Here is a 25,964-nt window from a genome sequence, read left to right as displayed (position 1 = left end):
GTGACTTGAATACAGTTACTATTGGGGACTTGCCTGCTCGATTGGACTGGTCTATCATAGGCTGAACTATTCTTCTTCTAGCATTAATAAACCTACAACAAAAAAGGAAAGCATTTCGTTATTCAGATAAAGCATTCTTTAACACCGTTAGGTCCTCACTAAATGGAGGGCTGATCTAGTTCTCTCAACTGGTCTGTGTGCAGATTCAGATGCTGCAAAACCTGTAACCTCTCATGACCTTTTCAAGTACAAGCTTGGGGTTTCTGAGTTGATTTATGTTTGCCTGCTTTTACCACAGTTGGACACTTCCATTTCATCTTTTCATGGGGGAATTAGCAGAGTTTTCAGGAAACAATACCGGCAATACTCTTTTCAATTCAGAAGGAAGACAAAAAATTGGTGAAGGCAGAAGGATGTTCATAAGGGCATCTGTTACCTCCCCTAATTAGTGACATTTCTGTCTTATGTTCTCTGACTTCTTTTTACAGGTTTTATCAAAACCTTCCCTACCTCTTGCAAACCTAATTCTATTTTAATGCCCACTATTAAGATAATGAACTGTGATGGCAGTACACCATCAAATGAGGGAACGTCTGGAGTTTTATCACCACTACCTCACACTGCTGGGGACTTCAGAGCAAAGCATTCCTTGTAGAGATTTCTTGGTGGGTTTTTTTTTCCTCCTCTTTATGCAAAGTCTGAGGGGTCAAGGCGAGGTCATAGCTATACAGTAATTGAATTTATAATCCTGTTTTCTCCAGCTAGGCCTGACCATTTACAGCAAACATCTTATTAAATTGTAATTACTGTACTACTGACAAAATCCCCTTCACAAATGAAAAGAAGCTCTTTTGAAATAAAAAGGTACTTAAAAATTTGTCATTTGAAACCATAGTCATAGATTATTTTTAACTCTTAAGCTCGATTAGTTTTGTAATTGTTATGCTGAAAATGATATTCAAAATCAAAAAAGAAGACAGGTAATAAGAACAAAATCTCATCTTGGTCTATTCCGAATACAGCCTTAATGGCATTAAAGCTGTAAGACACAAGAGCATAATCAATGAAAAATATTTTAATGTTCAGTGTCAAACTTCATTCATTTTGATTTCACTAATCAGGGATCCTAGCAAACACCACTCTGAAAAAGTCAGCCTCAACCAACTTATCAGCCAAGTGGAGTGGAGAGTATTTCCTAACAAGATTTTCTTATTTTTACAAAACATAATACAGTATTTACCAGTAGACAATGAAGTGTTAGTATAAGTGAAACCAATATACTTGACAAAATAAATCATCAAAGCAGATCTTGTGAACCAGTATGCGGAACTTGTTTGCATTGTGTTCATTTGCTGCAAGATCTTTTCTGTAATATCATTAAAGGTACCACAACATCCCAGCATGAATCTGGTCTGGCTGCTGATTGTTCTAAATTGCCATGGAACAGTGATAAAAAAAATATACAACTTTATACTGTTTTTACTTCAATAAGACATCCCTAGCAAAAAATACATTTGATTGCCCCGTCTCTCACACGCTTCTGAGTTCCATTCAATAAGTCATCAGAAAGTTAATCAAGGTGTGGGTCATGAATGATCAATCTGGTCTCACCAACATGCACTCTGGAAATGTTTCACACAGAGACATGCATAATCTGGGCCCTCTTTTGCAAAGCTTATGCACAAATTTGGTCATATTTGTCATTATCAGCGTTCTGTCCATTTTTATACAACCTTCTAAGAAAAAAAATTAAACCACAGCAAACAGTGTTGCAAATCAGTTTATCATTATCTTGTACAAACCATGAAAATTAGAATCATGTGAGCAGAAGGTTAGAAGAATTCTCCTTTCTCATTATAAGCACAGGTGTAGCACAAACACCATGTGAAATAAGCAATTAAAAAAAATCTGTTTTTTCCCCATTAGCTGCCTCAGCTCCATGACCAATTAGAAAATTGTTTAATATCAGTAATCTGCATTAGCAGAAAGCAATTTTCACAGCAACTCTCTTAAGTAAAAACAACAATAATCCCCCTCCCCAAGCCATTTATTTTTGCAAGCCCCACAGGCTTGGGCTTTTAATGTTTCCCCCATCCTTGAAATACAGACTGCTGAATACCTATCGTAGTAGGAGGCCCTTGGGGTAAGTGGGAAAGAGGGGCCCTCTGCTAGCCCTCTAAGATCTGGGAGCAGTTGTATTAGTTGGCTTTCTGTGAAAACCCCTTTTTAGGGACATTTTTTAACCCAAACCAACAGCTACACATCAACATCTTAAATAAACTGAGAACACTTACTAGTACAAATGACTGAACTTTTCAACCTTTCCCTATCTTCAAAAGATACACATTATTATTTAGCAGGTACTTTTTTGAATAAAGTGTTTAGTCTACTATTTACTAACAGTTATCAGTAAGAACTACCTACAGTCAACTATACTTTCACCTGTTTGCGGCACACTGCCACTTGGGATGTTTACTTTAACTACATTTTACACACAGGCACTTCATAATTATTGCCCTTTTAAACATTCTCACATGTATTTTATGTAAGTAGATATTCAGCAAAACAGCCATGTGTTTGGATGTCTTCAGGGTGAATTCAGACGCAAGAACATTTTCCTTCTGGGCAAAGTAATAAAATGAATTTCTTGCTCCTCCCACTAGAAGTCAAACTGAGGTCAACTCCCCATCCTTGTATCTGTTTAAATAAACTGGTCCAGCTGTTTGTTTCGAAAATGCCCTTTAACCTTCTGTCCCATCCTCCCTGCTTTTGTAACAGAACTCTTTACTTTGCATTATAGTAGTTTCCAAACTACTATGCATAAAAAAGTATCTACTTTCAAGTTACTTTTTTGTGTGTGTGAACCAAAACCGCATGTTAGATTAAAAGCATCTATGCATGTTGCATTAAGAAAGTAAAATTTGGTTAAATTATATTTATAAATCACATTTTACAATTCTTCACAAAAGATATTCAGTTTTGTAGGGGGACATATGGATATAGGAATACATTCTGCATGTTGCCTGTTCCTCTCCTTGAAAAGAAGTGCCAACAGCAAAATCATTATTTGAATTTGCAAAATTTTCTGTTGGTTAAATGATGGAAATCCTATCCACAACAAAGCAGTGGCACAAAATGTTATGAGGAAAAACTCCAACTGCCCCAATACCCCATGTCACCCACATTTCCCAGATGGTAATATTCAATCATCTTTAGAAACCTTACTATATTAGGAAAAAAAAGACAAAAGGAATCAGGACTTATTTTTAAGGAAGTATTTTCCTCATAAAATAAATGCTTATTAAAACCTAATTTTCTCAAAATATCACCTCCTATTATAAATTACGGTCTCTATTCAAGCAAAAGCTTAAGCTCATGCATAAGGTATATTCATAATATTGCTATTATGAGTAAAGTTATTATGCATGCTTGAGTGTTTGCACAAAAAGTGGGGGGTTTTTACACACGCATCATGTATACCAATAAAGTTGCCCTGCTGTAGACTCCGCACCGAATAAGAGTCAACAGCAATTCAATTTGTCCAAGTGGTAGTTAGACTTACCACAAAACTGAATAAAGTTAGCTTGTTGCACAGAATTTGGTAAAACAATGCAAATACAAATGGGGCTTTTTGTGTGGTGTAAAAAATGGAACAGTTGGACAAATATTCAGGCTCAGGGAGGTTGAATTATGTTTTTAAGTTAAACTTATTTTTCCTCCCTTTTCAAAAACAATAGGTTGCATTCTTGCTTCGTGAACCAAGAAAAAACTGCATCCAATTTGTGTAACTTCTCTCCAGTCTCTAAAGAGGAGCGAGAGGCCACTCTTACCCTTTTGTTAAAAAATGTATTTTGCAGGAATGTTATCTTTTAAACATCTCCCTGCTCCCAACCTGCTCCAGAGGTAGCTCTAATTCTCCTCCACTCCAAGGTCTCTCCATTCTGACAATGAGCATCTCTGGTCACATGGATAAGATTCAGATCGAGACCCAGTGATGCAGCAATCTGCCTTTGAACTTTGACCTTCAGCTCAGCTGCCTTCACTGCCATGCACAAGTTTTGTTTCCTCTCAATGAGAGGCAGCATGACTGGTGATGACAAAAGACTATTTTAGGTTGAAATTGGCTAAAATACCCCAGCCAGAAAGTGAATATTTTCACAGGGTCACAAAACCATTCAAAAGGCACATTTTGCTAGTTTCAGGTTACAGCCTGCATGGCATTTTTCAGAGATCTGTTCTTTTTTCTTTTGCTGCAGCTTCCTTTGCTCCTTGTGTGTAGTTCTCTGCGGTACTGGCTGAAAAGCGTGTATTTCACACTTCTATTCCATGAATAAAATGAGGCCCTCCCTGGCTATCACAGTTTTCTAAAGTCATCCTTTGCTCAAAAATTTACATAGTTGTGGAACCTTTCATTTTCCAGGTTCAGATTTAGATTTATTACAAGAATCTTACTGAAAATAGATAGAGTTCATTTTATAGACAAGTTTCAGCACCCCCCCACCCTCCCACCCCCTCCCCAAAAAAAGAATATTTTCACAACCTTTCCAGTCTTTGAGCCCTCAGGACTCATGCTGTTTCTTGTCAATTTCACACCAGAGAGTGGTCCAGGGGTTTGCATATCAGGAGAACTGCTATTAAGTGCCAAACACACTTTGTTTCAATTCTTTTTGAAGTTTGTTCTAGCAATCCTGTCAACTACATGTTTAAGGGATTTTAAGAATAGCTACAAACATCATTGTTCATAACTCCTCTTGCAACTCTCTTCTTTAACAAGAATTATTCTTTAGCAATGAACACTCATTCCTGAATAGAAAGTATAAGCATATGTTAGGTTATGTCTTTGTACATGCCATTAAAGTACCTAAATTAACAAACAGCTTTATTTTTTTAAACAGATTATTTTAAAAATCATTACCTCCATCCCCATATTTTCAGCTCTAAAATCGGCAAAGCCTTCACCTTTCAAATTTGCTATTTCCCATCCAATTTGCTGGAACCATCTATTTATCTAGTATTTAAACCATTTTCCCAATGCAACACCTTTTGTCTCCCGCAAAAATAATTACAATGTGAAGTGTGCTAAATAGTGACTCTTGGATCATTACATTTCATTGACGCTTTATTCCCAACTCTCAATTATTTTCATTTTTTTCTTGTTTACATATTTTCCTGACCCTTTTAAGATAGTTCATTATGGGAAAAAATGTGGAAACCTATTTACACGTTTGCTACTTTCAAATGGTAAAAATGTACTTTAAAAACAGACTTGAAAATCTATTCAAGAATAAATAGATCCCGTTGGTAATTATCAATACAAAAAGTAGTTGATTTCCCAAAGGTGTTACACTTCCACACCCTTAAAATGAGAAATATATGCTAAAGGAGCTCTTGCTACAGGTATTAAAAAGTTCCAATCACAAACCTAGTTAGTACGCTCAGCGACCCACAACTACCAGTCATTAGCCATCCTTGCTTTCTGTACTCCTTTATTTGTGAAATAAAAGGTCTCAAGACACTCAAGAAAGTAGATTCAGTCTAAAGTCAAACCTTATGAAGTCATGTTTGGCAACTTTTCTTGGTTTCTCCTCCTCCTCCTCTGAAATGAAGACAGTTGGAGACTGCAATACATCATTCACAACATTAAATGGAGGTAGGGAGGGAAGAGAATACATGCTCTGCTAACCGCCCACTTCAGAAACGTAATATTGGAATTTACTCAAATCACAGCAAGTCCATCAATCAGGCATATCAGAATATTCTCTTGAAAGATTTGTTTCCTCTTCTGGCAACACAGGCATATTTGTCAAATGACTGTATGGAGGGCTGGGTGTTGTGTAAAACAGCATTTAGAAGTGAACTACAAATAAAATACTATGCAAAACTAGTGATGAAAAACCACTAATTAGCTGACAGATTTGATGTAAAGCACTAATGAAAGCCATGTGCTGTGCTGCAATTTAGTTTTAAAAATAGCTTCTGACTTCAAGCATTACTATGTGACCCTACAAGTGTATTCACATTGTGCATTCAGAAAAGTTTCTTTAAAGCAGGGAAGTGCCATTTAATCTTTTGCAAGCAGAACCTGCTAATGTACCAAGCATATCAAGTGCACAGATAGAAAGGATACAGATGTGATCAGGTATGCACACCCAGTAGGTATGCCTGGTATGCTCTACATTCACTAGCCTGAGATGTAAGGACCCTGTCTTTTGTTACTGTTCTGCTTGATCTTTTGTGAACACTTTTACAAACTTTTTCTTCTGCCATAATTCACTTCCTTGTTAAATCACCATAGGACACATCCTGTCTTCATTGCCCAGCCCAAATACATAGTATGAGTCTGAAAGAGCACTGTACTACTGGGCTAGATGGGGGCACTGCACAGATGCTATTCCAGTCTATCAGGAGAGGAGGCAGTACATAACCTCAAGAAGGAATAACAACTAATGGTTTTGCCTAAGGACAGATACACACATTCCTGGCCCTGCTCTTCATTGCTATTTTCCAGTTTTTCAGTTGCACCCTATAAGGTGCCCAAATGGTGCAACAACACTGCTTCTTAACACTGCTTCTTTTCTATTCTGCCTCAGGAGGAAACCAAGACCCTTCAGAATATTTTTTGGGTAAAAAATAAGGGGGGGAAGGGGGAGGGGGATCACACAATGTAGTCTACAGATCTGCCATTAAGACACTCATCTGACATATGGGAAATCCAGGTTCAGCCCCCTGCTCTGGGATGAACATCCCAGAAGTGTCCTAAAAACCAAGCTATTGCTTGTCTTAGGTGTTTTTCTCCCTCCCTCCTATTCTTTTAACCAAACATTTCAACATGCCCAATGTAAGTTTTACAGATAAACTGGCTATTTCTAATTTTTGTTGAAAAATTACTGAGCAGCTCTACTCCAGAATCCTATACTTCTTCAACTTTGTGTGCTACTAAAACATACCACATCTGCCTCCAGGTATCTTGTGGGATTCTACTTATCTCCAGGTAACTTTTAAGGACTGCTGCAACCCATCAATACTAAACTGCTATAACTTATCCCAAATCTTAATCAGGCCCTTTTAAGGGCCTGGAATCAAAATAACATTGGTCATCACAATCACAGAAATGCTCTCTATAAGCACAGTTTCAGCATCCTCAGCTTCTACCTAAAAGTGAACCATTCCCTGCTTGTAAATAATTTATCCTTGCAGATATACCAAATTGCCTCTGCTGGGTTACAGGTATGTGCAGGGAATGGTTCACATCTACCGACCCTTCAGAAATGTCCTTCTAAATGCTTATAGCAGAGAACATTGCAGAGCATTCTCTCTCTGCAGGCTTTGAGGAGAGCCAGAGTTGGAATGCAAATCTTCTACTCTCCATTCACTTTCATCTGTGCAATTTTTGACACTTGCAGAAAGGCTCAAAACTGATCATCAACTCTGAAAGAATTCTAGGGGTAAACCGTGACTCTTAAACCTCTGCACTTCACAACAGCCTGAATCTGAACTTTGTAACACAGGCCCACATCTGTTGCATGCAGCCATCTACAAGGCAATCAAACAGCCAGACTTCAAAGTATAACTTCCACCTAGTGACTTACGGCACATCCACACCGCTGTGCCACAGCTCTGTGCTGCCCACTCCAAGTGCCAGAAATGAGGCAATGCAGCCACCTTGAAGCAGCCCAGAGCATGTGCCAATAAGCAGGTTGAGAGGGACAAAGCATGCCCCATCCACATGCTCCCACTCTGTACATGCCAAATCCTGAAAATGAAGCAATGTAGCCATTGTAGAAAACATCTGAGTACATGTCCAAAGCTGCTCTCAATCTCTCTCTCTTTCTCTCTCTCTGGGCCTGCTTATTGGCATAGGCTCTGGGCTGCTTCAAGGTGGCTACATTGTCTCATTTCTAGCACTTGGAGTAGGAAGCGTGCACGGCTTGGCCACAGTGCCAAGAGTGATATAGAGGTGGTACGAGCATGCTTTTACAGTCCTTGATACATTGCACATTGTGCTGGAAAGGCTCTGAAGTCCAGATGCTTCTAATTTAAGGACCAACTAGAATGAGTTGAGGGCAACCAACCAAAACCCTGGAGGAGCCCATTAAGGGCCACATAGCTATAGAGTCCCCCTGAAGACAAGGAAAGAACTATACTTTTATTTGTGACAGCAAATATACTCAAGTAGGTTCACACCGTTCCAACCATAAAATTAGTCTGTAAAGTGCCACCCTTTCCTCTGCCTTTTGCCTAACTTCAGACTTATGTGGCTCACTACCTCTCTCTGGCCCTGAGAAATCACCAGAGAATCATCTGGTTCTATTGCCCCTGTAATACACATTACATATATTACACAATTAACTGATTAATCACTCGATAATTTTAGACCAGCCACACATGCAAAGTACTTATCACACAATAAAAATGTCCATCCAGCTATAAAAAGAGCCAACCAGCTATAAAGTTAGTGCTCGAGAATGTGTAACAACTCTATTACTTGTTTCTATCCAACTTTAATTTGAATGTATAGCAGGGCCCTATGACAATTTGGTCCCTGCTGTCATTGCTGAGATTACAAACGAATCTCAGTTGTGGTGGTGTTGTGACATGGATTTTTGCTCAGCACCAATTCTCTTTGCATCAGCTATGACGAAAGTCGTATAGGAACAGGTTTCAGCCACTACTAACCTATTCAAGCTTTATTTTCAGTGACATGAGCTCCACCTTGTTTAGAAATTCATTCCATGAAGGAAATCACATTATTTTTGCTTGGAGTCCCTGTTCACAATAACATTTTGAGTTCAAGAGAAGAAACTGGATACCCCCCAAAAATGATGAAATAAAATGCATGGGGCAGTTCAGAGAGGTATGGATAGAAGGGACTTGCAAGATCTTGGGACAAACAGTTTATATGCAAGTCTCAGTTAATGTAAATCAATGATGTTATACTGATTTACTCTAAGTGAGGAGTTGACACTATCTGGGGCAAAGGTGGAATTAAAAATGGAGCAACTGATATTACAGCATTTCAGGCATCACATTTTATCGCAGTCAAAAAGTCACAACAACTACTGTGCTTGGGAAAAAAAATATTCCGTGAAACTGTTACATGACCTAGATTTTGTTGAGGACTGCAGCGGTAGTGTTTTCTTTAAATGGTATCTTCTGTTATTTTCTCTTGTTTAAACAAAATAAAGGAATCTTTAATGCTGTTATAGACAGCTATACATCATTCACGCTGGATCATTTTAGACCAGACTGGGCAAAATGCACACCCTCAAAAGCACTTCCTTCCCATATGCCTCTGGCTGCATTTCATTTTTTGAAAAGAGAAAATTGTTTTATCCAACAAGGAGGAAACATTTGCCCCATTTTTAATATTTCAGGCTGACTTCTTAACCACTCAAAAATGCAGTTTGTTTTATGTAGGTGCAGCCTGAAGCAGTTTATGATGTAAGTGAGAGAGAGGGTCTCTGAGGGCACAGTTCTCAGCTTGTTGGTGTTTCAATTCTCAATGGTTAATCGCTGTACACCATTCTCAGCAACTGTTGACACAAAATAGGTGGAGATCAGGTCTGTGCAAGCAGAAAATACCAGAAAGGCAAACTATATGTAAACACACTTAAGATAGATTTGACAAGAATAGACCAAAACCTGACTTGCAAAGAAATGACAAACCATTACTCGTCTCTCTCCCTCTCTCTCTCTCTCTCTCTCTCTCTTTTGTGCTGAGGTTACTTTTCCTAACAACAACAAAAATTCTCTCTCGTTTCCTTTTAAAGAAAAATGGAAAGTACTGAGATGTATTTACAGAAGACAATGAGGCACAAGGAATTCTACTCTTGATTGTTCTGCTGCAATGATTATGGTATCCTAGATGTTTTTAAAGTAGAACTCCATTTCTACATGGCATATACCTGAATATGAACTTTCTTTATTATTTAAAAAAACAACAAAAGAGTAACTCACAGAGAATGGCAACCCATAGCTTAATACAGCAGACTAAAGCAAAAAGGGGAAAATAGAGCAACCAGAGAATGTTTGAATAGTGCCTTTTAATCTTATCTTCATGACACCTGACAGCACATTAGTTATAGAATATTAATGCACCCACTAAAAAGTTTGTCATGTACAAAACTACCATATAAAAAGATGGAATGCCTGAGGGAAAAACAATTTTTGCTGCATATTAACTTCTAAAATGCCAAGCCTCTTGCTTGTCACGCTGTTGGCACGTATACCTTGTTTGCAACATTCTGCTAAGCAAGATGACTACCTTCTCTTATAAAAAAAAAGTGTGTTTGTGTTGACATGTATTTTATAGTTTATTATTATACCGTGTACTTTATTTGCTACATACACAACAGTCATTGTTTCTAACTTGTGGAAAATTATTCCAAGTTCGCTTCCTTTGTTCTAGTTCCAGTTTATCCAAAGACGGTCTCTCCATAACTAGCAAGTTGTTATGAAGGAGATGGAATGCAACCCTGTGCCGAGGGAGTGCTTACGGCCTGCGTACTATGACTTAAGTCTCACTCAAGGTCTCTTACAAAGGTTTAAATAAAACTTGTGCTAGCTCTCTGTACAGAGATGAGTTTCACCTACAAGGCCCATAGTTAAGTCTTTTGAACAGATCAAGGTGAAGATTATGGGAACAAGGTCTAGCTTAATTGTGAAATTCACAGTTGAATAGAGCACCAGCACAAGGCCTCAAAACAAAACTTACAGTAATTGCAGGTGCTCTGCTGGTCCTCTGCTGAGGGATGAAGTTCACCTACCCTGCATGTCCTGCACACAGTGTCTGCTCTCCAGTAGAAAAGTACATGGTAAAGCAGTCTCCTCAATTCTGGTTTTCCTAAAAAATTCAGCAGTCCCCTGAAACAGGAGGGACCGCAACAGGTAGTTGTCTCCATATTCCTAAATACGTGCAAGGACCAAACCTTGTCTCACTAGTCTGAGTCCCCTTTGCTGAAGCAATCTATTCCTAGTCAAAGCACATGTTTTATGATGGTGGATGCCAGGAAGAGTATGACACGGATAGATCACTCTAGATCTATCTAGATGTTCATATGCTCTCCCTCTAAAGCAGTGATACTCTACCTCTCCAGCCCACAGGAATGGAGAAGTGATGCAAGGCCAGTCTGAGGGCTGGATTCCAAGTGCGGGGTTGGTGCATGGACCAGTTCCAGAGTAGGGTTGGGGCTCAGGGTCAGTCCCTGGGTGGAATCTGGCATAGAAGCAAGACCTTGCTTGCCAAATCTGGCTGCAGCACAGCTCTATATGCCAATCCAACCTTGAATATTGGATCTGGCTGTCGAGAGACTGCACACCAGTGAGATCTGGCACACAGGACTATGCTATCTAGACTGTAAGGTTCCCACTGGGTCCAGAAATTTGTTGGTGGGGGAGCAGCATAAACATCAATTGCCACAGCTCTGGGAACAATTAACACTGCTACTGATCCCACATTGTCAAATTTTTGGACCTGGGGAGAACCCCATGGCCCAGATGACACAGAGCTAGATCTGGCCACAGTCTATAGGTTGAGACAGTCATAAAGATTATGAAGCCAGTGCAGTAGACACTACAGTCTTTCTATTAACATGCATCTAGTATACTAAAAATATATGTGGTAATTCAGTCTCCATAGATTAGATTAATTTACATTAGACTGGATCCAGGTAGTGCTACAGCCTTGAAAATACTTGATACAAAAGTCCTCTTCCTCGCAGAACTCACATGTTTGGGTATTAAATTCTACTCTTACTCAGGGCACCAAAAACTCCAAGGTCGCTTTAAACAAAGAATGTGGGATAAACTAACACTAGCTTCTGATGTAGATTATACTCTCTATGACAATTGTTTTACCTCATAATGGAAGTTCAGATGCTCTCCATTGCACTCCTGTTGAAACTGGCCCACCGTAGCAAGATTCATTGGGCCAGTGAAGGTAAACTAGAGTAAACATGACTTTGAAGTTCAGTGGTAAGGCTTGGAATGGTAGTCCTGGGTTTTGGTTCCTGGTCACAGGACTGAATCTGTATTTTATCCAGTAACTCTTTGGAGCAGGAACCAGAACACAGAATGCCCTCACCACTACACCACAAGTCCAGCTCTTGCTTCATTTCTCTCTGGCCCTTTGCATCTTGCTTCCCCTTCTGTCCTCAGTGGCTCAGAAGAGTAGTAGAGAGTGTCACTGTTCCAGCCTTGCCTCCAGCCTGATTAGCATATTATATGTCCTTGGAAGAGCTCTAACCATTAGGCTCTATTATAAAATCTGGGTACCACAACCTTCTCCTCTTCTGGCTGCATTTTAAAAGAAAAGAGTGAGCTGGGCATCTCTACCAAACAACTAATTAAGGACCTATATTCAGAAAGTAGTTTTGTGTTGTGAATCCCTGCCTCACACACCTGCCTAACCATAGCTTGTAGATAAGTCAAGGAGAGAGGTTGGATTTTAGATACACCCATCTTTTCAGCATTTCCTACTGGCTGTCTCCTGATAAACCTACCCAGTCTTAGGTGCTTCACTCTCCTCATCCACTGTGTAAGGAATTTAGCTGCCTAATGCAGGTTTGTGAATTGCAAATCCAGAGCCAGTACCTAAAAGCTAGACAGGGCAATGCTGCACATCACTTGCCTAAATCTCTTTGCAGATCTGGGCCTGAGTCACCTGAACATATACATCGCATTCAAGCCTGGGATGTAAAACATAAAATTGGTACATTAGTAACTGCTAAATTGTATTTTTAGAATGATGACTTTACTGAATTAAAAGAAAAATAATCAGAAAAAGTAGTACCAATGGTGTACTTCTAAGATCCTTTGACATGACAATACCTGATGGTTTCTAAATTCACAACTCTTCTCCCTGCAAGCTATTTGCTCAGCTTTTCTAATAATACCTTGGTTGTCTGGCAACTCTCCAGGGCTGTCTAAGGCAATATGCAAGCTAAACATTTTTTGACTGATTTAAATATTTTCTTATGAGTAACTATACAGTATTTTACCTAGTGAATATTCCTGATTGCTGTAATTTAAGAACAGAGAAATAGACTACAGATGTAATATTATTATTACAATTGGCATTCAAGGTGAAAGGCATAACAATTAGCTAAGACTTAGTGAAAACATAAATGTAAAAACTGTTTTAAAATCCCTGCACATGGTATTTGGAACAGCTACTTTACCACACATATTCTGAATTGTTTGAATAGTAATTTACTTGGCAAGATTCCCTTTTCTGTTGGTTTCTTTTTTTTCTTTCTTTCTTTCAATTTGGTCCACTTTCTTATCACTAAAGCTTATAATTCTACTTTACCTTATGCTGAGTAACAAATATGGCACAGTAATAAATTGCTTTCAATCTTGTATAGTCTTTTCCAAAATTTTTTCATGGTTTAATATTAAGCCTAATATTATCAACAAAACAGTGTTTAAATAACCTCTGTAAGTGAATTATTAAATTATATCAAAAGAAAAAGCAAAACAATTCCTGAAATCTGATGATCTCTGATTGAATTTAGATTGCTGAAGCTGAGAGCATAATTTGTGTATGTTTAAACATTTATAAGTAAATAAGTACCTGTATTTATGGTATATTTGATTACTCATAAGAGTATTTATTATGTTAGTGCACAGATTCAAATTGCATCTTGACCTTTACTGGTTTAAACTGTTTACTGTAACAAAAGCAATAACATACACATCTAAAAACAAGCATATATTTTACTTGCCTTTAGCCCCAAACCTATAAATGTGGCATGTTTTGGAAAGGCAGTAAAATGTGTATTTTGCCCACTTACTCTACTCTGCAGTTATAGGCAACATGGGTAAAATTTCACTCCTACATGGAGGACCAGCCCCCTGTCCATTCTCCACTTAATGCAACCCCTCTTATGCCCTAAAAATAATGCTTAAGTGGATTTTAAGTGGTCATGTGCTTGCCTTCTTGCACAGGGGTGAATTTCTCCCTCAGTAAAGTAATCTAGCAAAGCTGGTGTCTATATCAAGCATTCAGTTCAACTCTTATGAAGTCAATGGGAGGCCTTCCCTTTGCCCAAAGGGAGTTTGAATGGGGTCTAACTGAAAACTATGGTAATTTGTGTATAGTATAATGCCACCTCATAGACACTAGCAGTGGCATGTCTAATGCTATAACTTATTTGAGGTCTATTTCAAAGAAGCCAAATCCCAACTCACTTTCCAGGGGAGGGGAAGAGATCTCCAGCAGTTGGGAAAAGAGTAATCTGTTTGGTCACAACCAGCAGGGCTGGCTGTTGGTTCATCCATCCCTTTCATCCCATTACATTGAGAGGTAGTTAAGAAATCCCCCACCCCCGACCCAATTCCTTCTTAATGCACTTACTCCTACTTTCTAAGTAAAGGGGATGAAAATGAAGTTGAAGATGATGAAGCTGAAGATGATGTCTTGGGCAAAGGAAAATCACTGCCTGATGGGGAGCGGCTGTACAATACCCTTCATAAAATGGAGATCAGTGGCTCAGTTATTACACTCTACCCCACCACAAGCTGCCAATTTCATATGGCAGAGGCATAAAGAGAAGCTCTCAGGCCCACCACAAACAGCCCAGTAGAGAGGAAGAAGATGAAGGGACTAATTGTCCTATGACAGAAGAAACTAGATGAAGGGGAAGTTCCCCTGAGGAAGAAGCAGTAGGCCTGCCATGCTCACTACAGATACAGCTAGCAATCCACAGTCCCTCCCTCAATGGGTATATATTAAGTAAGAATTATTTGTGGGTGATGGCTGGCAAAGTCCCATGGGGTATATGTTTTGGGAAGGCAATTGTGAGGGGCCTATATAGCAATAAGGGCTTTAAAGGGTCTTGCATATTATAAGCACAGCTGGAAGTACTACGTAAGCTAAGGCTACCTGATCCTTTCTGTTATTGATGTGGATCAGGTGAGAGAACACCTTGAGACACTGGACATTCACAAGTCTGTGGACGCAGAGGAAATGCACCTGAGAGTCTTGAAAGAGGTGGCAGACATCATTGCATCCCCCTTGGCGGGGATATTTGAAAAATCGTGGCACTTGGGCGAGGTCCCAGATGACTGGAAAAGAGACAACATGGTCCCTATCTACAAGAAAGGGAGGAGGGATGACCTGGGGAACTATAGACCAATCAGTCTGATGTCCATCCCTGGAAAAATCCTGGAAAAAAATGTCAAGGGATCCATCAACGCCAGACTAACAGAAGGCAAACTTCTGAATGCCAGCCAACATGGCTTTGTGACTGGCAGGTCTTGCCTGACCAACTTAATCTCCTTCTGTGACCAGGTAACATATGCCCTGGACAAGGGAGATGATGTGGACATCAGTTAACTGGACCTCAAGAAGGCTTTTTACCTAGTTCCCCATGATGTCCTCATGGTTAAGCTGGGGAACTGATAGCCCCAACTGGCTACAGGGTCGGACCCAAAAAGTACTAGTTGAAGGAAGCAAATCAACCTGGCACAGGAGTCCCTCAGGGCTTTGTACTCGGACCAGTACTCTTTAACATTTTCATCAGCGATCTGGATTTGGGAATCAGATGTGAACTGGCCAAGTTCGCAGATGATACCAAATTATGGGGGAGGGCCATCACACCACAGGACAGGCTGGGAATACAGGCTGACTTGGACACACTCTCAAGGTGGACTGACCAAACCAGATGGCCTTCAATGCAGAGAAGTGCAAGGTGCTGCACCTTGGTAGGAAGAACCCTCAGCACACTTACAGGCTAGGCAGTGCTATGCTCGCTAGCACCATGATCGAAAGGGACTTGGGGGTCTTGATTGACTACAAGATGAATATGAGCCACCAATGTGATGCGGTGACAGGCAAAGCTAACCAAACTCTAGCATGCATCCACTGATGCATCTCAAGCAAAACCAGGGAAGTCATCCTTCCGCTTTACTCAGCCCTGGTGAGACCGCAGCTGGAGTACTGCATCCAGTATTGGGCCCCCCCACTTCAGGAAGGATGTGGAGAAGCTTGAGAGAGTCCAGAGGAGACCCACTTGTATGATCCAAGGTCTGGAGGGAAGGCCATACAAGGCAAGGCTGAGGGACTTGGGACTCTTCAGTCTGGAGAAGAGGAGGCTCAGAGGAGACTTGGTGGGAGCCTACAACTTCATAAGAGGGGTACATCAGGACCTGGGACAACTTCTGTTCACCAGAGCTCCCCAAGAGATAACAAGGTCTAACGGCCTTAAATTCCAGAAAGGCTGATTTAGACTGGATATAAGAAAAAAGTTCTTTATGGTGCGTGTGTCCAGGGTCTGGAACAAGATCCCCCCCAGAGGTGGTGCAAGCACCTACTCTGGACTCCTTCAAAAAACAGCTGGATTTATTTCTTGCTGGGGTCACTTGATCCCAGCTAACTTCCCACCTATGGTGGGGGGGCTCAAACCGATGATCCTGAGGTCCCATCTAGCCCCTAATGTCTATGAAATCTATGAAATCTATGATGTTATAAGACCGTATTTTTGGTCATTTTTAACTTTGCCAATCTTGGTGTGAAATTATCCATGTCAGGTGTCTGCCTCAGGCTGTTCTTTTTTTTCAGTTTCAGCAAAAATGGTTCAGCTGTTTCTGAGAAAGAAATTAAGAGAAAATATGTTGTTTTGCCCATGTTAAAACATTCCTGCAACCGTTTTGTTGAGAAACTCTAGCATAGTGATTCTTATTCAGGGGCCGTGGCCCCCTGAGATGCCTTGAGATCCTTTCAAGGGTGCCACAGGTATCACTATTAGGTTTGCAAACATGAGTCACAAGATAAACCCATATATTTCAAATAAGTGTCCATTGGGTTAAAAACATTCTGACCTGTTGTGACCTTTTTGAGATTTCTGCAATACAAAAATTGCTTTATTATTGTTCCATAGTCAAAAAACAGGGAAAACTAAGAACTGGCATTTTCAGAGGGGTGCTTTGAGTCAAACGAAAGGTGTCTGGACTCTAACAAGGGGTGCCTTGACTCTAAAAAGGTTAAGAACCACTGCTCTATCACTTGGAAGCAAGGACTTAAATGTAGCAGACAGCACTGAATTAGGTATCAGAGCTGTTCACAAGACAAAAGCCCAAATTTGGCCATTTTTAAGCCCCTTAAAATCTTTGTTTGCACAAGTTCCACAGAGGCTTGTTAGCATCTAAATTCTCCAAACAGTCTATCTGTACAGGACCTGCTATAGCTCAAAGCTATGAAGGCTGTGTAGGGCTTCCTCTATGATTGCTACTCCTGACTGCTGTAGACCACTCTGGGACTGGGCAGGATAGATGGACTGTATCTCCCATATCTCAATGCTCTCAGCTGATATCCAAATATCACTGAGCATGGTAGAAGTGACAATGGCTAAGTCCATGGTAAAAGTGATAGATTGGGATAAAGATCCTTATTAGATGAGAAGACTGGGATAAGAACCAGCAATGGGGGAGACAGGCCTGAGAAAGGGACAAAAAGCTTTGTGACCATTAAAGCACATTCCCTTTCAAGATTTCTGTGTCTCAACAGTTAGCAAATAGGTGTGAAACTTACTGGCAGAGTGTCATGTTTGATATACACACAGGATGCCAACTTTCTACTGCCACCCTCTGCAAGTGGCAGAGGTACATGGGGTAAATCTAAAGGTCCCAACCCTCCTGAAGACTCAGGGGCTGCTGTGATTCCATAAGGTCAGATTGCTGGATATTTTTTTTTTAGTCTAGAAAATTACATAAACAAACTACCCTAAATACTGCAAAACTAAGCACTCCAAAGTTATTTGGACAGCTTTAATTCATATATGTATGCATTTATTATTTTATTCATATGTATGTATCATGATGACCTGATCACATACTATTCTTTCACAGTCATCAGCCTGCCTTAAACAATAAATAAGATATATAGACAGAGAGCACAAGTGAAGTTGGGTTCCCAAAACCTTGTGCTCTTATGTATATCTTATTTGGTAAACTTTTAAATGTGCATCTCTACCCTGCATTATGGGTAGAACAGATGCTGCCTTTGTACTGCCATAAAAAATGGCCAAGAAAGCAGGCATCCATACCTCTTGTCATGCCACAAAGTCCAACGTTTGGGTGGTGGTATCAAATTGCGCCACTTTATAGTGACAGATATGTGTTAGGTTTATGGCGGAAGATCACAGTCAGCCTCAAGCTGTCCACACTCTCCAGCTGGTCAGGAAAGCACTCACAGGGCTTCAGGGACCTGATCCTGTGTGCCCCAGGAATTCTCCTTCTCGCGATGTATAGAATCAGCCTTCTGAGACCCCATGAGTGTGGGTTTCTTGTTTGGAAAACTCCATGTGCCCATCAACACTCTGGTGCAGTCCTGGGGCTAAGACCATCAATCAGGTGATTGGCAGTCCCAGCCCTGGGACCCCATAGGAGCCGACTTTCCCCACTTTGAGACATGCCATGGAGATTTCCCAAACTGCATCTCTGGAAGAGGGAAAAGCTGGGCAGGTGCTCCAGAGCTTGAAGGTCCTGATCCTGAGCAGGAATTCCCAGGGGGTGCGGGACTGGGCCCATCAGGCCCCAGGAAAACATATCTATTGTCACACAAGATCAACAGGTGGGACAACAGGCAATGTGTTTTACCCAGTGAAGTAGATCAGGTGTGCCTGGACACATCCTGACACAGCTAATCTGTTTCATTTAGCAACGTCTACTTCTCACCTATATGTTCATTTTCTGGGTGCCTAAACTGGAGCCCTGAGATTTGATTTGCAGACATGCTAATTACACACAGTTGCAACTGCAGTCAATGAAAGCTATGCTTGGAACATATAAAATACTTTACTTTACTCAGTTCTCAGAAAGCTTAGGACCTAGACATCTTCAATTGGACACCAAAATTAATGGAAAACCGTAAACTTAATCTCTCCATGCCTCAATTTTCCAGATATAAAATGGGGATAATAACATCCTCTCACCTCACAGTGGTGTTAGGAAGCTAAATTAATGTTTGTAAAGCACTCAGTTTCTACAGTGATGAGCGAGGCAGAAAAGCCCATGAGGAAATGAATAATTCAGTCTTCAGAAAAAGTTTGAATAGCATGCTGCAAAGCAAGCTTGAACAACAAAGATAAAACAAAATAGTGGATGGCTGTTCATTTGAAGCATGTGACTGCTCATTCATTGCACAATTTCCATCTCAGGCACTAAATGAAACAAGGATATTGTAGAAAAAGTATTATGAGATCACATAATTAAAGATGCTATAATTATGCAAAGCAACTGGTGTTTTGCAATTTTTGAGTGTTGGACTTTATAGAAATATAGAAATATTCAGAAAAAGGTTATTTATCTATATTTATATGCATCTGTATATACATATACACATAAATACTTACACACCTCTATATAGTTCTATAGATGTATGCAGATATAAAAACACACAGAGATGCTTCTTTACTTTTGTAGCACTTGATGAGGATTGCTTTGCCTCCTCGAAGTGCCAGAAGTAATTATTTAACATTAGTTCTTAACAGGAACAGAGTCAGTTGGGATGTAGTAAACAAGGAAATTGTATAGATTGTTCAATATACCCTATTCTAGCTCTCTGCTAAGGTAATAAATGATTGTATCACACCTTCTGGATGTTTCAATCACAGAGCAGTAGTTTTTTATCACAGGGGAAAAGTACCTCATTAACCTCTGCTCTGTTGGGTTCTCTCTATGTCCATATATGCAACACTGTCAAGGTCATACAACTGCCCCTTCTGGTTCATATTCCCATGATCTGAACCCTAAACCTCTAAGGGGTTAAATGACTAACAAGACAAAGATTTCAGTGGTTGATATAGACTAACAGCTTATTGAACTCTGCTATCATAGTAACTACAGCAATAACGTCACTCAGTAATGTCTCCTTCTGCCCAACTATTGCAGAAGACAGTTCCAAAGAACACTCAGTTTGCAATCAGAATATTTATAGAAATTACCTATGTGGCAATTCCAACATCAAAAATATTTCAGTTCAAAACCACAGCATCTTTAAGATATCTATTCAGCCACAGGTACATTTTGTAGCACATCTCACACCTTCAGTCCATGCATGCACCCTTCATCTACCACCACTGGGAGTTGTGTCAGGTGAGGCAACAACAAGACATCATTCTGAGTGTGCATGGAAAATCAGTATCTTTTCATTAAGTTTTTTAACAGAAAATTAAAGTACAAAACAAGCATTTGTTGCAAAAGCATCCAAAATATGACAGAAAAAATAGTTCAAATGTTTTCAAGCTGCATAAAACAAACCTTCTCTTCACTGACTTTTTTGTGGCAAAGTTATAATTCTATCCAGAAAATCCAACATTCCCTGTCTGGGCTAACTACCATGCTACCAGACATGAGTTTATGTTTTTCATGCACATTTCATGTATTCCCACATGCTGTGTTGCTGCCAATAATTTATGACTGATCTGCACCCAGGCTGCCCTTCAGCATTTCATTTAATCTCTGCAACAGTGATTTACAATGACTCATCATTAATACAAAAATGTACATGTGTGTTAACAAGTTTTGAAGAATCTAAGAAGGGAAGGCAAAATTTTTTGAAAGTTGTGGCTGAATGACTTATGAGCCAGCTGAAGAAAGGCAAAGTAAACCATAAATGATATGTTAGCTGTTCCCTGAAGCAAACAATTTAAGAAAAAAAAATGTTCTCATGCATACCACATTATAAAAAACATATTAACAAAAATGTTGGGAGAGTATTACATGACTCCCCAACACTGGGGAGCAGATGAATTATTCCATGTTTATCCCACGGGCTGTTGTTTTATAAAATAGTCTTGTGCGTGACCTGCCCTCTCAGACATTTTGGACCTGGTTTTTTTTAACAGGTAAGAAGCCTGTATACTACATTTTGCCCATCAAAATCACTAGAAAATCATACATAAATACATGATTAAAAATGTATTTGACGGGCTTGATGCACTCTCTAATTTTGGGGAAGGCAAGGAGGGGGGGGAATTGTCTCAAGAACAAACACCATAATTTAAGTGTAACTCCATGGAAGCATAATCATGCTAGCACAAGCAGTATGACTGCCCTACATCCAGGAGACATCAGTTATAATGTATTTTGACCTAGATTTATTTTTTTTTGTGCACATAAGGAACTTATAAAGATGTATTTGACACAAAGCCAAAATAGAACTTTTCATACATAAGGCAAGATGGGTACAAAGAGAGACCAAAATGTCACTCAAGAAAAAACCTACTAGCTTTAGTTCAAAGCATGCTGTGTTCATTAGCTCTTAAAAACTTCTTTAGTGGCCAATTTTAAACTGCCACACTTGTCCATAGGAAACCATATGCTTTAGTCAAATCCTCCATTCATGCTCTCTCTTGTTGATTGAAAGAACCTACTTTTTTTAATCTGTCTTCCCAGGTCAGACTTTCTTTCACAGTATCAGTCCTGTAAGGTTCTCCCAACACGAGATTTCTGATGAGGGCTGTTATACATCCCTGCCAGAACAGTTTAACCATCCCTATGACACACACACAGTAGCTGCACTACTAGACTATTTTTACTTGCAGATATAAGATGGAAAGAAAAGCTAATGCACCTGTAGGAACAGGGTTTCAAGTAAGGCCTGGTATGTGATGATGTACGAGCTGCACACAGCAACACATTTCGAGAACCGTCCCACAGCAACAATCTTTTACTCAACCGTATCATTAAATACAGGCAGTGGTAAATTCACATGGCTCCTAAAATGGATAAAACTACCTATCATTTAATTGAAGGACAACAGTATAAATAAGTGTATTGATTGGACAAAGGTTGGGGCAATAAATGTTCTTTTTCTCCTGGTTGATCTAGAATACTGAAGTCCATATTTGCTATGAAAATATATTTTTTTTATTTTTTTTTAGGACTTTATTATTTCTCTCTTTTAAAGTAAATATGTGTATGTTCAGTTGAACATACAAAGTATTCCGTCCCTTCCTTTATTTGGTGTCTTAAAGGGATGCAAAAAAATTGATCTCCCAGGGCTGCTGTGAGGTCACAGAAATTGATAACCCTTACAAGCTATGCTTATGTGAGTCTGCCTGTGTCTCACAGATAGTGCACTTTGTAAATTAATCCTCCAAAGGCAAATATATTGTAAGTAGCTTGTTATCTCTAAAGTACTAAATTGAAGAATACATGGGATTATATTGACAGAAATTACATTTTCTGTAATGGGGTTTAATATATCTGAAATCTCTCCCATAGGCTCCTACTCTCTCTAACTGAGGAGGGTTTGTTAATGTAGGTGCAATGGACATCAAGACCAAATTTATTCGCTAAAATGGATTAGGCCATGTAATCAGAGCTTCAGTAATATTAATCTCTGACACTTATTGAACGGGAAAAAAATACTTTTGTCTGCAAACTGGCACTCCTCCCTCCCTTTTCCCCAGCAGGCTTGCTGCTTGCTTTGCCCATTTTCTGGGTATTACTTCAAAGAGGATAAGGTTTCCCATCATAAACACTAATCTAAAAATATTAGGACAATTAATTAGATACACTTAGTTTTACAGGGTTTTAGATTTCAATACACTTCAAATATGACACTTGTTCTAATATATTGTATGAAACCTGAATTTCAGTGCAGCAACAAAGAGTAATAAATCATACTTAAAAAAACCCCAACAACCTTGCTACTATATTTTTGTACTTAAATCTGAACACTTTTCCTGATCCAGAAGCCTGCTTCATATAATTAGCAACTCAAAATCTGCTTTAGGAACTGCAAAGGTTTCATTTTCAAAGCCATCTATCTCTATCATCCTTTCTTTAAGCATAACTAAATAACATTTTCTCCTGCAATCTTTCAGTGGGAAAAGAAAAATAATTCCTTAAAGTTCCTTTTAGGGTTTTTTTTTTTAAGTAAAAAAAGTATACTGATGACATTCTAGATTAATTTTCTCAGTCAAGAAAACACAAGTTGATAATAAGAATGTTGGACTCAGAATCAATACAGTTGCAGAAAGTGGGCAGACTGGTGTATATGTCACTTAACTTTTCTAGCTCTTGGGTGACTAATTTTCTGAAGGATGACTATGTAGATATATTTACACTGAAGATTATATTACAACAAACAAATGCATATATACTGAAATATAGCTACTTAAAAAGTAGTAGGCAAGTAAACATGATTTGTTTCTGCAGCAGTAAAACTACTAGTTCCCATAACTGAAACCAGTCTGCAGCTCTATCATTTTTGCATCAATAAACTTCTAGGAAAAGCAGGCAACTGCAGGGTGTGTCATCATAATGCAAATCATTAGCTGCAGGTTGCCAGAGGCTAGAGTACTGATTGTATGTAAACACCAAGCAAAATTACTTACCAATTGTTCACTTGAAGTATAGTGAGCCCTGTGTCTTGTGCCAACTGTTTTTTCTGTTCTTCTGAAGGATACGGGTGCTATAACAAAATAAATATATATATTTAAAACAATGGTTTTGCCTGCTTTTTTATTAATATAAGAAGTATGACATCTATTATTAAAAGGTGAAAATACTGAGGTGTGTCACTCTTTTATAATTATTAATGGGCTACTAGATCATTTAATTAATGGCAGTAAAAGACAAGCCAATTATAAAGATTAGTGAAGTGTAGAAATAACTGCTTAGGATACTGCCAGTACCTTGATACTCAAGAAGGATATTTGTTGCCGTAGCACAAAGTTTTGTACTTGCCTATTATGAATGATTAAAGCGAAGACATAATCTTTCTCTGCATTTCACAGAGTATCAAGGAAAACTATAAAACTGTAAATACATCTAATACATTGACAGAATCTCATTTAACCAAGACAAATCTTGTCTCTGCCCCAAAATAATTTGCAAATAACATCAGCATCTTGAACATCAACAAATGCTGGGATTTTGAACACAGGCCAATATAAGGTCAATGATCAGCACATTTTTGCCTGACATTAACATAGCTGTTCTGCACTAATCATGAGAGACAGAAAATAAATACCAGTTTAATTGAAGATAATGTTAAAATTAAATCATAAGTTAAGTTTCTTGTGAGAACTTGATTGCTTTCTCAGAAAATTCACTTCTGCATGAATACAAATTGCTTAATAAGTTATCAGCAAAAATCACATCATAGTGTGAATTTAGGAATAGAACCAGCAGTATCATTTGTTTCGTTGTTCTCATTGCTAAAATTTTATACCACAAATCCAGCAATTTTTTAGGAAAGTAACTTGTTGTTTAGGGTAATCTGTCATTGGCCTATACTGAAGGTAAGACTACTACTGCTTTTACATTTAAAGGCAGGAATAACCTGAACTTAAAACTCGCCCATTGCAGGAAAATAAAAGTAATTTAAAACTCCAGCAAAATTGTATGGTGAGATAGTTTGGACCTGTCCACATAGCATATTAACGCTTCTTGTTATGCAATGTTCTTTGTTGTACTATACACAATCCATTTTCCAAAAACATTCTCACTTTTTTTGGATTTATTATTAAATACAATATTCCAAGAAAGGTAAGCCAAGGCCTTTTAATGTGAGAATTTATAAACCTCATAAAATACAGAAATCTTATTGCTATCATAACTATTTTGCAGCTTTTGCATATTCCTGTGAACCACAGAATATGAAATCTAATAGATATGCAACCTTACTGAATTACCTAATCCAAAGTATAGACCTCATAGTAACTTTATTTGCTTTCCATTGTTAGTCTGCGCCCAATTGAGTGGCAAAAAAACCCATTTTACAATAGACTCCTTTTTCAATAGGCTATGCCTTTGCCACAAAAAATCTCCACTGATGGAATATTACAGTTAAATATAGAAAACCAAGTATATCCTACATACTTTTATATACCACTACAGGTTTACCTTTTTAAAATGCTTCCAGTCCAATTCCACAGAGCTAATTACAGGTGCTAATAAGTAACATTTCAATTAATGGTAACTATTTTTACAAGCAGAAATATTGTACATCCATTGAGAACTTTCATGGAAACAATTTAATTTCATTAAATGTGCCAATAGCCTCTGCTTACTGAATTGCCTGGCCACCTCACAGTTCTTTACTGTCTACAGTCACAATATTAATGCCATTCACATTTTGATTCACTGCAACTACTGCCACAGTTCATTTGTGCTGTTTTCAGAAGCATGTTTGTACTTACATTCTAGGTAGCTAACAGTTGTATTTTTTTACCTGTGTCCATCAACCTGACTGTAGTCCATCAGAATAAATTGAACCATTCAGCTTGAAATAACCTCAACATTCCTGTCAAAAGCTTACAGTGCAGACTTGTGAGTTTTCATGTATTTATCTTTATTTCTAATTTTATTACTTTACTGTCATAAAAGGAAAAAGTTATTCTTTTTTCTATTTTTGCTTTGCCACCTTACATGTGATCTGATTTTAAGTAACTGAACAAACTGTGTCTATTTTCATTCAGCAAGCAATAATTACTAGACAGCCTCTAGCTATTGGAATTGAGAAGTCTGTCTCCATTAAGCAATTTTCAATTGTTCTGGACTTTTTTCCAAATAGACAAGACTGGATAAAATTAGCCACTAGAATAATGCAGCTACTGTAAAAATAATTGCTTTTAAAGTATAAAAACAAAATTCCTTAAACCATGGTATGTTTAAGGTCATCTGATTTTTTTCATAGTCCAGTTATTGGCTTAGTGTAGCATAAACTTTGAATTTCATGAAAATCTATAATTGCTATAATCACATGAAAGCCATGACTTCATGTAGCTAATCCTTCTTAGCCAAAAGTTCACAATGAGGTAGGCTCATTCTTTCTTTCTTTCTGAATGAAATGCAATATGTTTAAAATACTGTAAACACTTTGCATCTTTATTATATAAGCTTTTTGTGGATAGTCTGAGTTGTTCCTTTGTAGGGTAAAAAAATGACTTGACAAAGAGTCAACATGCCACAGGCTAAGTTGCTACAAAAACATTCAAAGCCTTGTCGCA

General features: G+C 38.6%; 1 protein-coding gene across 1 annotated transcript in view; it reads right to left on the bottom strand.

Annotated features, from left to right (window-relative positions):
• The window catches only part of MEIS1 (Meis homeobox 1), a 124,770-nt gene that overhangs the window by 5,593 nt on the left and 93,213 nt on the right, over positions 1–25,964 (bottom strand). Inside the window, exons 9-10 of the mRNA XM_006264785.4 lie at positions 23,346–23,422; positions 34–92 (exon numbers count right to left, since the gene is read on the bottom strand). Of these exons, the coding sequence (XP_006264847.1) occupies positions 34–92; positions 23,346–23,422 (136 nt within the window). The remainder of the gene's footprint in view (positions 1–33; positions 93–23,345; positions 23,423–25,964) is intronic.

This window comes from Alligator mississippiensis, chromosome 1, assembly GCF_030867095.1.
Source record: "Alligator mississippiensis isolate rAllMis1 chromosome 1, rAllMis1, whole genome shotgun sequence".
In the NCBI taxonomy this organism is placed as follows: domain Eukaryota; kingdom Metazoa; phylum Chordata; order Crocodylia; family Alligatoridae; genus Alligator; species Alligator mississippiensis.
Note: the sequence above shows the minus strand (reverse complement) of the source record. Positions and strands in the feature narration are given on the sequence as shown.